Source organism: Calonectris borealis, chromosome 6 (genome assembly GCF_964195595.1).
Source record: "Calonectris borealis chromosome 6, bCalBor7.hap1.2, whole genome shotgun sequence".
In the NCBI taxonomy this organism is placed as follows: domain Eukaryota; kingdom Metazoa; phylum Chordata; class Aves; order Procellariiformes; family Procellariidae; genus Calonectris; species Calonectris borealis.
This window is the reverse complement of record NC_134317.1, coordinates 15,580,275-15,596,708: the sequence shown is the minus strand read 5'-3', so window position 1 is coordinate 15,596,708 and position 16,434 is coordinate 15,580,275. Positions and strand designations below refer to the sequence as shown.

The window sequence follows — 16,434 nt, the reverse complement described above, 5'->3', positions numbered from 1 at the left end:
GAAAAGACCCTGGTTCAGCAAAAGCTCACACATGCAAGCAGGAGTTTTCCCGAGGAAAGGTGATGCAAGGGATCTTTATCACCTCTGTTAAACACTTTTCCTGCTCCTCTGAGAATTATATATTCCTAGTGCATCCTCAGCCTCCTGTCAACTCTCCAGCCCTCACACAGCACCCTCACCCCTGCAAGGAGTGGGACTGACACTGTGGCACTTCTCTGTGGGGGAAGATCTGCACTGGACCATGACCCACGCGTCATGGTCCAACACGAGAGATGCACTTCCTATCTTGTGATCCAGCTTTGGGGTTAGGGCTCGTAGTCTCCCTTCCACCCAAAGCCATCTTCTCCCTTCCGTGTGCGGTTGACAGCACATGTGTAAAAAGCTTCACCAACTAACAGTCAACTCCAAACATCTGCTTAATATGTGCAAGTACGTGCATGTGTTTGTACAGAGTATGAAGTATCTCCTTGCTATTTATGCCATTTTTCCCCTTCATTGCCTTTCTGCACAGATTCATTGTTCTAATATAAGAGCCTTCTCTGCCACCGTCAGAGCAGTCTCCCTTTATCTCCAATTCCATAACTTCCCCTTCTCCTTTCAAAACCTTCTCTAAAGAACATCTCTTTTCTCCTTTTGTTGCATACACCTAGGCCTGCTCCATCCCCTTTCCCTTGTGTCTTCCTGCATAATTGCATTTTTCAGCTTTGCAAAGTATTTTTCAATATAGATAGGATAAAAATTGCTATCTAAAATGAAATAGCATTGTATCACAGCCCACACTTTTGTCCCAGTAATATACACAATTTGGACTGACTCAAGCTGTGGTGCGTACGCAGGTAAAGTAAATTCTGAATTATTCAACACTTAAAAACACTGAAAAATCATTTACTTGTTACAAGCAATAAGATTTATATTTTACGTCTCCCAGTCAATAGCTAGTGTGTCCACACACAGCTGATTTATCCATATTGAAAATATAATTATAAGTCTAGTTTGCTCTGAACCACAGAGTCCTTTTGTAACAAGATTATTTAAATACAAATGGGGTTGGAAAATTGGTTTTAAATGGCTAATCTGTCTTGTCTTCAACTCCAGCTGCAGAATTTACTAACATCATAAACACAGGCTGAGTGAAAACGTAAGAGGTTTTCTGATTCTCCTCGCGATCTGTCTATGCAGCGCTCATTAACGGTGAAGTTGATGGGAGCTGTATGCATGCCATGAGAGGAGGATAATAAGCCTTGTAATCTCTATAAAGAGAAAGGGATTTTTACTAGTGATGTGTCATATATACTGGTGTGCAAACGGCTGTCTTATCGGCAGCCCAATAAAGAATTTATGTACCCAGGTCTCAGATGCACTAAAGGACACATATGCCATATGGGTGGACAAAACCTATACCCAGATGGCTGGAAACAACTCCTCAGGAGCACCACTTGCAATATGGAGCATCAGACATTTGTGAAGACATGATTAAGAAAAATTTCATCTGGGAAGATTTACTCAGGGATTATGAAAGGAGCTATTGCCTTCCTGCTGTCTCCACCAAATGTGGCCGATGGCCCATGACATGCAGCGGGGAAAGGCTGTGTCAGTACATCCTCCTCCAAGAGAGCCCTCCGGTATAGCCAGCGGGGAATACCCCGTAACTTTGTCTCTGGGTCATGCAGATGGGCTGGGAGAAATTGTAGTTCAAATCTGACTTGGTTGAGCAGACATTAAGGATTTCTGCCAGTTTTATTTTAACAGACATAGCGGAGAAGAAATTTCAAGACTCTGTTTTCCTTTGCTGGAATGCAAACAAATTAAAACAAAGTGAAACCTCAAATTTCTACTTTAAATCAAATGCTTGCCTTGAAAGTCAGGTACTTCTTACACCCTTCTTTTCAGCAATTCAGTATATCGTTATTCTGTCAAATGGTTCTCCACATAGTTATATTGCCTTCAGAAAACAAACAAATTCACCAGACTATCTAGGTTCCTTATACTGATACATAATCTCCCGTTTCAACAGCTGCAAATGAATGATAAGTTGTCAGCACTGAGCAATTAGTGTGAGACATTCAGTAACATCCATACAGCAAAGCACAAACTTCCAGTTAGTTTTACTAAAGTAGAAGCTGTATCAGCACCTGACAGTGCATATCAATATTTTATATTGATACAGCAGACATCATCTAATGATCTCCAGGCAATAATGGTTTAGATTTCACAGCCCCATCTAAGCTATGAGTCAGTGTTGACCACCTCTTAAGTTAGGAACCGCACAGCTGTCTGAAACAAAAAGCAATAAAGTAGGTAAACTTCTAGCTCTTTTAGCTATGCACAAAAATTTAAAAAGGAAATCTTAAAAAGCTCAAACTCCTGGGGGACATAGAGACTACTAAAATCCTGTCCTAAGGACAGAGAAAAAAAGCTTCAAAGTTAAAGCCTGCGGAGGGCATATGTTTCCAACCTGACCATCTGAGATTTCTGAAGTCGCACATTTTCCACAATAACGTAGATTTTAATCCCTCCACTCCCTGTGGATGAGACGTAACCTGGAAACTTGCTACCTTGCCCTGATGTAGGAAACTCCTACCCTGAATCCTGCTTTGACATCCCACCCTGCCCACCCCAAAAAAAGAATGGGATACAGATTCCCAAGGTTGAAACTACCAATCTCGTGACAGGTTGGTACAGTGTACACCATCACAGATTGTGACAGTGGAGGCTACCCTGGGGTGCTGCTTTCTTATCCCTGTGAAATGGTCCACTCCACTGCCTTCCCTTAAGTCAAGGGCAATGGATCTTTTCTTGAGGTGTGCAATGCAGAACTTCCCTTACAGCTATTTAACAGCCAGATGTTTAGGACAAGCACCATGGTGTGCTTGTCCTCATTTCATCCAAGGGTCTGCCTTTTATAGAAAAACCTTCAACACACGGCTGGACAGCGCACTTCTGGTTTTCTTTTTAGTTAGGAAAAAAAAACCTAAGGAAAAGATTACTGCCAATAAAACAGAAACACTGCAAAATTTGAAATTATAATTCTATACACACTTACGAAAGCCTCTTTGGCTTTCCTCTTTGTACTCTGAATGGCTCTCAAGATTGAATTTAATTCAGTGAAACAAATCCAAAAGTGCCAGGAAAAAAAAGAATCAACTTTCTCTTTGGTTAGAATAAAAATTATACACACGTAATTCTTGATCTTCATTAATTCCTTGGGCAGGCATACAAGCTCCTAGGTGTTAATGAGACTTGCCAGTTTGGGTGGACTGTAGAAGCCTAATGAAATGTCAAATGAGCCCACTTTGGATTTTCACTAACAGATTCTTCCAGCAGCAAGGTTTGGTGATGCATCCTAACAATCCCTTCAAGCCCTGGGGATGTGGAGCAAATCATTCTTCTGGACTGGAATTATGTTACTGGCTCGCATGGTCAGTGCAACTTGTAGAAACTAATGTGAGGGAAAGAATATCCAAATCCTTCCTCCAGAGTTGACTTGTGTCAGGGTCTGCTCTGAATCACCTTCATGCCCAATCATTTAGTAAAATAAGAGAGTTCAGGTTCTTCATAAATCCTAATTCACTGTCAAATGCCTGCTAGGCTTGTTCTTATTCTTGTGTGCAATATTAGGTGCCAGATCAGAAACTCACAAAATTGGATCCTTAGGGCATGAAGATTTGCTATGGTAAATTCTACATGTTGTCTTTTCAAGTTTCCCTTTAAGAAGAAAAAAATTACAAAAGAAAATAAAAGGTCAAGGGTTTCCAAAAAGAAAAGTACTGAAAAGTTAGATAAGTAAAAAATTAATTTGTCTTAATATAAAATTTTAAAAAGACACGTAATGGAAGGAAGCACTTAATGACACCAAGTCTGTAAATATATCTTAGTTCTGGATTTCTGAGTCCCAAGGGTAGAAGTCGAGAGCCAGATTAAATGATCACTATATTCAGTCCAGAATGAAATTCCACTGTTTTTAAACATTAAAAAAAAAAAAAAAAAAAGCAGCTATAAGTATCTGGAGCAAAGCCAGCCTAATATAACTTCATAAGTGACAGGTGAAGCAGAGCCACACTTGACAACTTTATGACTGTCTTTGGGCCAAAGTTGCCTTTCTAAAGGAAGAAGGATTTCATTAGTTTTCCCTAAATCAAACCATGATAAAACAAAGACAGTGGCAATGCAATGGATTTTAAAACTGCAGAAGTTACCCTCCCCGTACATACATCCCTACTGCCTGCAACATGCTCAGGAAAAAACTAAGCAGCCCTTCTTCCCTTTTCCTGCTGCACCACAACTCTCCTCATTCACAATCATTATGTTCTGAAAGCAAAATCTGCTTTTGAGATACAACATTTAACCAAGATGTTAACCAAAGAAAAATTTAAGACAAAACCGGAAGTCTTCTTGATCACCTTTAAAATGTTTCCTTTTATTTTCATGAAGAATATGTTTAATTTACCACTGCATACTGTCATGCTAGCAAGGCTATTGATCCTCAGAAATAGAGAATACAGCACAGAGAGGATGCTACCATTCATTAATAATTCACTAACAATTCACATTTTCCATATGAAAGGAAGACTTTTAAACTTCTCCATCCAAACCTGCGGTGGCATTGCACTGACAGCATCTGGCATGGCCACACATTGAACTTGTGACACAGCAAGCGTCAAGCCTGCATTAAAATTTTAGGAAAAGCCTTGAGCAATTTCAGTGTATCTGCTAAATCATCCCACAACTCGTGCTGCAGCTCCAGCCTTCTCCAGCCAAGGAGCAATTTACCACCCACTTCCCCCAGCATGAGCTCTGTTGTTCTGGCCAGCAAGCGTGCATAAGACACAGAGTTAATTTCCGTATTTCCTGGAGAAAGTATGTAAGTGATTAGCCCCATTTACCCTGGTGTGCCTGAATCAAAGCCAACCAGGCACAGAAGCATGCAGGTCATTTTGAGTGCCCTGAGCATCCTCATAGTCTGAAAAACAATGTAGTCCTGAGGGCTTAAACCTGTATTACACAGGCAGTCGGTGACATAACCCATTTAGATCTAAACACCCTGTAGACTCACTCGGGTCTGCTCTCTCACCACTACAGCACTCCTCTGATCTGAAACCAAAGCCGTTTCTCCAAATGAGCGCCTGATCCAGAAAGATCTGGAGCCAAAGACATCCGCAGTTCAGACCTACCCAGATGGTGTCGTCTTGTCTGTATTGTTTCCAGTTGCGGCCGGTGTCGCTGAACATCAGCGTATAGCTGGTTACCCAGTCTGAGCTCCCGTACCTGCCCTGGGTGGCGACCGCGACAATCTCCACTCTGTCTCCCAGATCAACCTGGAGCCACTGCTGCTCGTTTGAGTCCAGCGGGGACCAGCCACCAGCTCCTGAAAGAGATTGGATAAAGATAATTTAGATGACAATGACAACACAAGAAATTATACTTCAGAAGGAACCATGTTATTATTTCAGGTCATCACAGAGGAGTCTACTTTCTGAACATACAGTTGTTTGTTCATATTTTTGTATTAGGAAATATACTACATGAGGTGTGCTTCCTTAAGGTTTTCTTAATTAACCTAAAGTTAAAAAGGATTTTTGAATTTCTAAGAAATTTTAAGGAAATCTATTCTTTATCAGCAGCACAAATGTCAGTGAGGTTGGCCTATCCTCAGTCAAAAAAAAAAAAAAACCCAACCATATCTATTCCCTCCTCACAAGCTTGTGCAAATCTTGGAATGCTGATTTCTAACTTCTAATTTGCTTTAACATTTTCTTTTTTGTTACGTTTTGAAAGACATGCAAAAATATTAGTTATCTTGATTTGCACCCTATTAAGTATTTGAAAGAATGGTTTAATTACAGATTGTAAATGCACTTCAGATAATACGTTGTAAAGCTAGAGACCACTTGATTGAACAACTAAAAGGACTGCCTTCAGGCCGGAAAGTAGCCTCTTCCTTACACAAGATGCTTGTTAAGTGAACATATATTTTATCTTAAACAAAAGAACAAACAAGATCTTCATAAGGACAAACATGAGTTGCAAATTATCAATTTCCATGATCCACTTCTCCATTTGGGAATGGAGACTTAAGAAGTCATGATCACATGCAAGCTGATCGCTTGTAACTCGTGTTTGTCCTTTAAAAGTAAAGGTATGTACTAGCCCTTGAATCCTTTTAGAGGTTAAACAGACCCATGGTAACACCAAGCCCATGAAACACAGAACCACAGCCACTGCTTGAATTTCACCACTTCACTTATTACAATAAATGTGGGCTTACGGTTAAAAAGGCAAATCCTTCCAGACTGGAATATATTATTTTATGTTCTCTTGCTTTCTTTTACACCCTTAAATTATAGGCTATGTTTATTTTCTTTTAACTTGTTTCTGCTTGCAGACATTTATTCTCCATATACAACCAGCGTTCACTTCAGCCTTACAAATAAGCGAACAATGCAGCTACGAAGAACACAGAAACCGTTAACAAAGTATCCAAAGCAGCAAATTTTCAGGCTGTCACTGCTTCTGCAACCCATCATAGAATCATAGAATCATAGAATCATACAGGTTGGAAAAGACCTCTAAGATCATCATGTCCAACCGTCAACCCAACACCACCATGCCCACTACACCATGTCCCTAAGGGCCTCATCTACACGTCTTTTAAATACCTCCAGGGATGGTGACTCCACCACTTCCCTGGGCAGCCTGTTCCAAGGCCTGACCACTCTTTCAGTAAAGAAATTTTTCCTAATGTTCAATCTAAACCTCCCTTGGCACAACTTGAGGCCATTTCCTCTTGTCCTATCGCTAGTTACTTGGGAGAAGAGACCAACACCCACCTCGCTACAACCTCCTTTCAGGTAGTTGTAGAGCGCGATGAGGTCTCCCCTCAGCCTCCTCTTCTCCAGGCTAAACAACCCCAGTTCCCTCAGCCGCTCCTCATAAGACTTGTGCTCCAGGCCCTTCACCAGCTTCGTTGCCCTCCTCTGGACGCGCTCCAGCACCTCCATGTCCTTCTTGTAGTGAGGGGCCCAAAACTGAACACAGTATTCGAGGTGCGGCCTCACCAGTGCCGAGTACAGGGGCACGATCACCTCCCTATTCCTGCTGGCCACACTATTTCTGATACAGGCCAGGATGCCGTTGGCCTTCTTGGCCACCTGAGCACACTGCCGGCTCATGTTCAGCCGGCTGTCAACCAGTACCCCCAGGTCCTTTTCCTCTGGGCAGCTTTCCAGCCACTCTTCCCCAAGCCTGTAGCGTTGCCTGGGGTTGTTGTGGCCGAAGTGCAGGACCCGGCACTTGGCTTTGTTGAATCTCATACAGTTGGCCTCGGCCCATCGATCCAGCCTGTCCAGGTCCCTCTGCAGAGCCTTCCTACCCTCCAGCAGATCAACACTCCCGCCCAACTTGGTGTCGTCTGCAAACTTACTGAGGGAGCACTCGATCCCCTCGTCCAGATCATTGATGAAGATATTGAACAGGACCGGCCCCAAAACTGAGCCCTGGGGAACACCGCTCGTGACCGGCCGCCAACTGGATTTAACTCCGTTCACCACAACTCTCTGGGCTCGGCCGTCCAGCCAGTTTTTTACCCAGCGAAGAGTGTACCTGTCTAGGCCGTGAGCCGCCAGCTTCTCTAGGAGAATGCTGTGGGAGACAGTGTCAAAGGCCTTACTGAAGTCCAAGTAGACCACATCCACTGCCTTTCCCTCATCCACTAGGCGGGTCACCTGGTCATAGAAGGAGATCAGGTTGGTCAAGCAGGACCTGCCTTCCATGAACCCGTGCTGGCTGGGCCTGATCCCCTGGTTGTCCCGGACATGGCTCGTGAGCACCCTCAAAACCAACCGCTCCATGATCTTCCCCGGCACCGAGGTCAGGCTGACCGGCCTGTAGTTCCCCGGATCCTCCTTCCGGCCCTTCTTGTAGATGGGAGTCACATTGGCGAGCCTCCAGTCGTCCGGGACTTCCCCAGTTAACCAGGACTGCTGGTAAATGATGGAGAGCGGCTCGGCAAGCTCCTCCGCCAGCTCCCTCAGAACCCTCGGGTGGATCCCATCCGGCCCCATAGACTTGTGAACATCCAGGTGGCATAGCAGGTCATGAACTTCATCCTCTTGAATTATGGGGGGTTTATTCTGCTTGTCGTCCCTGTCTTCCAGCTCAGGGGGCTGAGTACCCTGAGGATAACCATTCTGACTACTAAAGACTGAGGCAAAGAAGGCGTTGAGTACCTCAGCCTTTTCCTCATCCTTGGTGGCAACGTTCCCCCCCGCATCCAATAGAGGATGGAGATTCTCCTTGGCTCTCCTTTTGTCATTAACATACTTATAAAAGCATTTTTTGTTGTCTCTCACGACAGTGGCCAGGTGGAGTTCTAGCTGGGCTTTTGCCTTTCTAATTTCCTCTCTGCACGACCTAACGCGATCCCTGTACTCTTCCTGAGTTGCCTGACCCTTCCTCCACAAGTGATAAACTCTCCTTTTTTCCCTGAGTCCCAGCCAGAGCTCCCCGTTCAGCCAGGCCGGTCGCCTTCCCCGCCCGCACTTCTTGCGGCACATGGGGACAGCCCGCTCCTGCGCCTTTAAGACTTCCTTCTTGAAGAACGTCCAGCCTTCCTGGACCCCTTTGCCCTTCAGGACCGTCTCCCAAGGGATCCTCTCGACCAGTGTCCTGAGCAGGCCAAAGTCCGCCCGCCGGAAGTCCATGGTAGCGGTTTTGCTGGCCCCCCTCTTTACTTCACCAAGTATCGAGAATTCTACCATTTCATGGTCGCTAAGCCCAAGCCGACCTCCGACCACCACATCTCCCACCAGCCCTTCTCTGTTCGTGAACAGCAGGTCAAGCGAGGCATCTCCCCTGGTGGGCTCGCTTACCAGCTGCGTCAGGAAGTTATCCTCCACACACTCCAGGAACCTCCTCGACTGTTTCCTCTCTGCCGTGTGGTATTTCCAGCAGACATCCGGAAAGTTGAAGTCCCCCACAAGAACAAGGGCTAGCGACTGGGAGACTTCTGCCAGCCTCTGGTAGAATATTTCGTCTGCCTCCTCTTCCTGGCCAGGTGGTCTATAACAGACCCCCAGCAGGATATCTGCCTTGTTGGCCTTCCCCCTCATCCTTACCCACAAGCACTCGACCTCGTCATCACTATCATCGAGCTCTAGACAGTCGAAGCATTCCCTAACATACAGGGCTACTCCACCGCCTCTCCTTCCTCGCCTGTCCCTTCTGAAAAGCTTATAGCCGTCCATTGCAGCACTCCAATCGTGCGACTCATCCCACCACGTTTCCGTGATGGCGACTAAGTCATAGCTACCCCGCTGCACAATGGCTTCCAGCTCCTCCTGTTTGCCGCCCATGCTGCGTGCATTGGTGTAGATGCACTTGAGCTGGGCTGCCGATTTCTCCCCCGACAATGGCGTGCGGACCCTAGGCTCTTCTCTAGAGAGCCTGGTTTTATCCCCGTCCCCCTTCAAATCTAGTTTAAAGCCCTCTCGATGAGCCCGGCCAACTCACACGCGAGAATCCTTTTCCCCCTGCGAGACAGCTGAACTCCGTCCGTCGCCAGCAGGCCCGGTGCCATGTAAACCTCCCCGTGGTCAAAGAAGCCAAAATTCTGTTGATGGCACCAGCCCCTGAGCCACGTGTTGATCCGATGAGTTTTCCTGTTCCTTTTGGTGTTCCGCCCCGCATCTTCAATGCTTTGCTATTATTAGCGAAGTTTACAAAAGCACTTCTGTGTCATTACAGTGAACAGAATCACATTGGGAAGGAAAGGGGGAAATACAGAGTTGAGAGTAAAGCATTAACAGTTCTTTAGGTAAACTACCAGAATGATCCCAAATATGCGTTTCCAAAGAAAAAGCATCACTAAACTTTGGTTATAAGTAGCTGGATTTACCTTAATTTCTGAGTCTTATTAACTGATCTGTCTCAAAGCTGCTCCATGAATAGTTTATTGAAGTGAACTGAGTTGAAAGATTAATAGATGTGGCTTATATCAAAGAAGTCAATTTCAATAACTTTGCCCTTTAAAAAAATTCTTGATTTTCCTGGGCCACATTGGATTTGCCAAGTCACATTTGAAATGCCTTTGTCTAAGAATAGATGTTACATTTTTCATTATTTACAGTTCATTAAGCTAAGATTTAGTCCCAATTCCTGAAACAGAAGCGTGTTTATTCCATTGATAGAATTGAGTATCACCCCCGCTCCCCTGGATGACTCGGTCTTCACTTCTCTACCAGAAGTCTCTAGGGAAAACAGTTTGAAAGCAAACTAATGCATACGGCTTGCTAGCGCCATGCTTTATTTTTACCTTTTTCAGTCACAACAGAAGTCGTCATCATCATTGTGGTTATTTTACCTGCCTTAAATAGAATACTCTCCCCTATGAGCATGCCATGAAAGACCTAACAAGAATATTAGGAGTTTCATTACTCAATTCTTCTCTGTCTACTTCATATCTCTCTTTTAATGCCATACAGATATATAGCTTAGAAAAGACTGTAGTACTTCCTGCTAAAAATCCTAACAATGTTTCTTCCCCCCCCTTTTCTTTTTTTTATTTTAAATGCCATATAAAGAATATTTCTGTCTGGTTTTTAAGATACAAACTATATCACTGTGTTCCAAGACAACAAGCTGCATATTTCTCCTACACAGAATTGAGATTAATACACACAGGACCCAAAGAAAACCTTCCTTTGGATCGTAATATCCAATATCTGAAATAGACTCTGAAACACCATAGTTCCTGCTTTGTTTACAGTTTTATTCCAGGAACTGGCAGGACACAGAAATTCAGTTCAGAAGTTCTAGCAGGTCTGTCGCACAAAGTTGTTCCCTCCAACACTCCAAAGAGCTTATTCTAGATGTTTTCAGTAAATATTAAAAGAAAGGGGGGCACTTTCATCTTTCCTTCATTGTCTCTTCAATCAGTCTTTCTACAACATAAAAAGCAACAACTAGATGGAGGAAAATCACTTATAACAAGTAATTTGTTTGATGTTTCCCATTTAAAAAAAAAAAAAAAAATCTTTTCTTTCTCTATTCTAGTTTATATATAAAGTTCTTAAGCCAAGCTTATTACCACAGGTACTTTCCAGTAGTTTGTGAAACATCATAACTAGCATCTACTCTATGTAGTTTATGCTCTCTCACTTCTGCTGCTAGAAGTGGCAGAAAGGTGATATGCTTTCCACAAAAGTATTTTGCTTTACTATGCACTGCTATTTTCCAGTTTGAGCACAGCACAACAGATTTATATTTTTGAAGTCAAACAAATGATACACACTGAATGGAAATTTGGGAGATCTGTGGTGAGTTTGAGCTCTCAAATCACAGATTACACGACATCTCTGAACTGCATATCTCTTCACACGAGCACATTTGTCTGTCGGGAATGTCAGTCTAGATGTAAGCACTGCATGACACAGCAGTGACACCTGCTCATGGCATAACCTCTCCAGAAGCTTGTCTTGCAAGAGAGATGTTATTGGTTACAGACTATGTCTTTGCAGAACAGCAGCTGTTTCATACACCTTTCCTATGGGAAAAAAACCCTTGTAATTCCCTCTCCCAAACCTTCCACCATTACCATTTCCACAGATGGACAGTAATTCTACTGACCTGTAAGAATGACAGTTAAAATCCCTGCAACAGCAAAGCTGCATTGGCTGCGTGACTGAGGGCAGAACTAAAGCTTTTCCCATCAGTCCTCCCTCACTTCTGTTAGTAAAGGATTAAGCAAACACATAACTTCTGCTTACTTTTGTGGGTATCCCAAATCCTCACCAAATACTGCTGTGACTGCCAAAAATCAATAAATGTTCTTTTTCCTCCGTATTTTCTCTGTTATACAGAACAGGTGGCACAAAGGATACTGGCATCTTTTTCCAGCACAATCTGTGTCTGCACATTTCTTTTATGCACATCATTCCTTATAGTGTGTCACACCCCACCCCATACGTTTTTTAGTAAGTAGCAAAAAAGCACATCCAACATATAGCAACTCTTTTACAGCCATTTGTTCCTCTACCCATCAGTGATGTTCACCCTGGGGAACATTTGTCAGGGCAGGCCCAGGACAAGAGAAAAGAACATAGGATGCAAAGGCTCTAATAGGCAACAACCAGGACTACTGAAGACACAATATTTACAGGACATCAACTCCTTTGAACAGATACAAGCATAACCCTGACACCGTTTTCCTGCAGTTGGGCACAAGGAAATTGAAGAGGACTGCAGATCTTTTATTATAGGCATGGCATAAACATAAAACGGACAAAATGTGGCTCTGATTACACCCACCAGATCTGTACATTTGTTTTTAGGTAATCTGGAAAGTACTGATGTATGAAGATGCCACATTGCCTCTCTTACAAGAAAACAGGAGAGAGAGGATGCTCAAAGTCAACAGGTGCTTGGCACTTTGTATGCTCCTCAGACATGATATTGTATCTTCCCCATTCTGCCCACCAGGTTCCCATTGGCGTTGATAGGATTCTGTGCATTGCGAAAAGGCTACACCATCATTCCTCACAGTTCACACATCTCACATTTTCTGTAGATCATTTCAGGGGAGAGGTTCAACATGGTATGGAGAAAATGTCCTGGTGGAGAAACAGTGCTACAGGAATAGGATACGTTGCTCGTATTCTCCATGGCAACAAATTATAATGCTAGAAATATGAGGAGAACAAAGATCAGATGGTTTCTCAGTTGGAGACTCATATGACTGCAAGAAATACGTTCAAATACTTTTTTTCTTTTTCAGACCATTCGTACATTTTGCCATAATTTCAAAAAATTGCACTTAAGCCCAGTGTTATGCAGTCAATGTTCCTTGATGTTCCACAGGGCTGCTCAGGATGCCCATACTTATTTGCAGTTTATTAATATGAAGCAAAGGGAATGCTTGTTTCCATCCTACAGTGCCTTACAGACAGCTCAACTGGCTTTATATTGTGCTACACACTCTTGGACTTCCTGCTGAAACTAAGTGCTTTCCTGCTGCAGAATTTTACTTTAATGCCCAGATCAAACATTTCCTGGCCATAAAACAAATTCCTTTTGACATTATATATGTTTTATAATCCCATACATAATTGCCTATACTGACTACTCAGGCTGAGAGCTAATAGAGAACTGAAAAAGCTCAGTTGATACAGTCATATTTTAGTAATTTTCTTATTCTTTTTCATTATTTATTTACTGTAAACAAAAAAGCTGATTAATCCCTCTCATGGGTAAGTAATATATTTCAGACCTCAGAAGTGTATTTATCAGAATTATACTAACTGCTTTACTATTACCGGTAGAGATTTACCAGCATTTTAATTGAATGCTTTTAGCAGTTCATACAAAGCTTTACTCACGGGTAGTTTGTGTGGGTTTTTTTTTTCATGGCACATTTCACTGCTGCAGGCCTTTTTTTAAGCAACAGCCTTTTAGTTATTGTTAACTGTTCCTGAATCAACTTGATGAATTAGAACTTTCTATTGATGTAGATCTGGATTGTGTTTTATAAATTCGTCTTCACCTGTTGCATTCATATTTACATTAACAAATATATTTATCTGGTTTTCTACGTTGAGGCACTGTTACTTGCAGCACTGTCTTATCAATTACAAACAAAGCTAAGCCAACTCATCAAAACACTCCAACATTATCAGAAAGCCGTGGTACAGTCCTTGTTTCTTGTAAAGAAATATTATTTCTTGTAAAGATATCTACCCTTTGCATTCAACTGCCAGCCAAAGAAAGATCCTTCAGCCACCATCTACCACTGCTTGCTCCTCCAACCCAAGATGAAGTACCTGTATGAATTCTGTTGGCACTACTTCTGTGCTTTTCTACAAAAATAGAACAACAAAAGAATTAAGCAAGGTAGAATTTAGCTTCTAGGTCCCTGTGTTGGGCTTAACTCATCAGTCATCACATAAGCCTTCAAAACATGAAATAAAAGTTGCTGAAACAACTTCCGTGCTTAGGGCTCAGTTTCAATACTCTGTTTTCCTGTTCCCATGATTTGTGCCAAAAGACGGCGTGGACCTTACCAATGCGATACTGTATGTCTAAAAAACTAGACTACCTTACACCCCACTATATGGCAAAACTACTCTAGCACCGCTAAATAAGACCTATTTCATTTTCTGCCCTTAAATTGCAATAATTTGCAATTTCTTTTAGATATTGTTAATATCACTTTAAAATATAGTACAACCAGAGCTCGACTTGCAATAATATTGACTTTGAATCTCTTCCTCTTTTCTGCAGATAAAATTAGTTATTAGAGCCATTTGTAAAATCACATAAGCACGTCTATTCACTGTCCCAACTAGCACTTGGAGACAAAGGCAGAGCAAACTCAAATATCACGCTCAATGTTTACAACTTTCTGTACGTTGAATAGCTACCATACCACCTTTTACTTGTGGAGGAACTCTGGTTCAGGAGTTTAAATATGATCTAGTAACTCCCATCTAACACTTCTCTAATGACTTAGCAACTCCTAATCATTTAGTGCCATGCATCTAAGAGAGAGCTCTTTACTGTCTTTCTGTAGATTTATCAGTGTTTGATTAAAACAGATATTTCAGAGATTATGTTTAAGTAGGAAAATTCTCGTTTATTTTCTACTAGTACACTTTCTAGTGTTTCCGATAATGAAAATCATATGTAATCTGATAATAAAGGGTTTTCCGCTTTTTGAGGCTCTAACTTAGGAATAAGATGGGACCCAACAACCCAAATTTGCAACGCAGTGTCAAATGATGTCCTAGATACTGCCAACTTCTCTTTTCTGATACCAAGTTTGATCCCAATAGTTTCACTTTGTGTGTGAACTCATTATCCAGGCCTCAAACATTCCTCATTGCAAATGTCTGCAAACCTTTGTCATTCATTTTCACTATTTCTGCGGAGTTGTGTAATCATCGAATTCCACTGGAACTTTAATATCTAGTTGCTACTAGCTTTAACAAGCACCTACATTTTAGAATAGGGTCTTCAAGCCTAAAGATTATGGGAACTCTCTTCAAACGCAAAAAGACTGTCTGAACTTCCTTCAGGATGTTTCTATAAGAGAAGTTTCACAGAGCGCTTCACATTCAATAGAAGTTTTCTATAATAAAGGGAGGAATTGCTCCTAAACAGAGCTCTCTCAGAAGCATAAAATATAGGCTCTATTCAACTTGGCTCTGAATGTACTGCATACAAACAACATTAAATGTTATTCTTTGTAAATGTAATTAAAAATAATAGTTTAGGCATTTCATTCTGTAACCTTACCATCTCGCCTGTTGAGCTTTGCAAAGCTGGGACTGTGAGTACTGAAGAGCTCAGAGGAACTGGTAAGGGCTGTTGAAGGTAAGGGAGATACCAATGCATCATCACAATTATCTAAAAAAAAGCAAAAAAACCAAAACATACAGAGGTCATCACATGAGCAACAAATAATGTCAACTTATGCTATCTCGAGGTAGTGTTTGTTCAACTTCATAGACAGAGACTGGAGAAAGAGCACGCTTGTGCTTGAATTCATGCACGAGACTGAAATTTACCCCCCAGAATGACAGTCTGGTGGGATGGCAACTGGATGGGAGCTGTTGTTAAAACATCAAATACTTGAAAAGCTTGAAAATATTTTCCTTTCAGAGAATGCAATTTGATGATCTACCCTTCTTCCTTCATTTCTTCCCCAAGCTCACACACATATACAAATTAGTTTTGTTCACTCAAATGAGTAGTTCACTATGTCTTTCCTCTCTTACTTTCACATCCTCATCAGAGGATAGATGGGCTAGGGTAACACTCAAGTTGAATTTTTGAGCCCATAACGTTTGAATAAGGATGGGATTAGGTAAAGTAAGTTTGCTCATTACAATGCTGTCACATACATACTCAAAAACACAGTGTGAGGTTTCAGTAGGGAATAATAATAATAATAAAACCCTCTCATTTTTAATTGAATCTCCCATGGAGCAAACATGGATCTAATTACTGGCAAAGTCCGGCAGGTTAGCAGGATCTCAGGCACCACAGCGTTCTCACACTCATAGAGTAAATATACAATTTACAAGGATTGGGGGGGAAGTGAGGGGGCAGGGAATAATGCATTAATGATATTTCAGGGCTACAAAAGGAAAGGAATAAAAGCAAAAATTACTATAAAAATTATAGTTATGACAGCAAATTTAGACTGATCTAAAACTGGGTGATACCTTTCCCACAATGAGCCAGATTACATTAAAATATTTCTCATCTCTTTCTGGAATGGCTCTCTACAAAAGTATCTGGGCTGTTCTAATCAAAATCCATGTCTATATGAAAAATCAGTGTAATCAATATAATTCATATCAATGCATTGACTGACGGACCTCAAAAAATAAACTTAAGTACGAAATCCTTTCCATCTCTTGGATTACCATCAATAAAAAG

At 41.9% G+C, this 16,434-nt stretch overlaps 1 protein-coding gene across 1 annotated transcript in view; it reads right to left on the bottom strand.

The window, feature by feature from the left end:
- The window catches only part of CNTNAP5 (contactin associated protein family member 5), a 229,123-nt gene extending 213,581 nt beyond the window's left edge, over positions 1-15,542 (bottom strand). Inside the window, exons 1-2 of the mRNA XM_075152917.1 lie at positions 15,286-15,542; positions 5,172-5,365 (exon numbers count right to left, since the gene is read on the bottom strand). Of these exons, the coding sequence (XP_075009018.1) occupies positions 5,172-5,365; positions 15,286-15,424 (333 nt within the window). The 5' untranslated portion in view covers positions 15,425-15,542. The remainder of the gene's footprint in view (positions 1-5,171; positions 5,366-15,285) is intronic.
- Between the last annotated feature and the right edge of the window lie 892 nt (positions 15,543-16,434).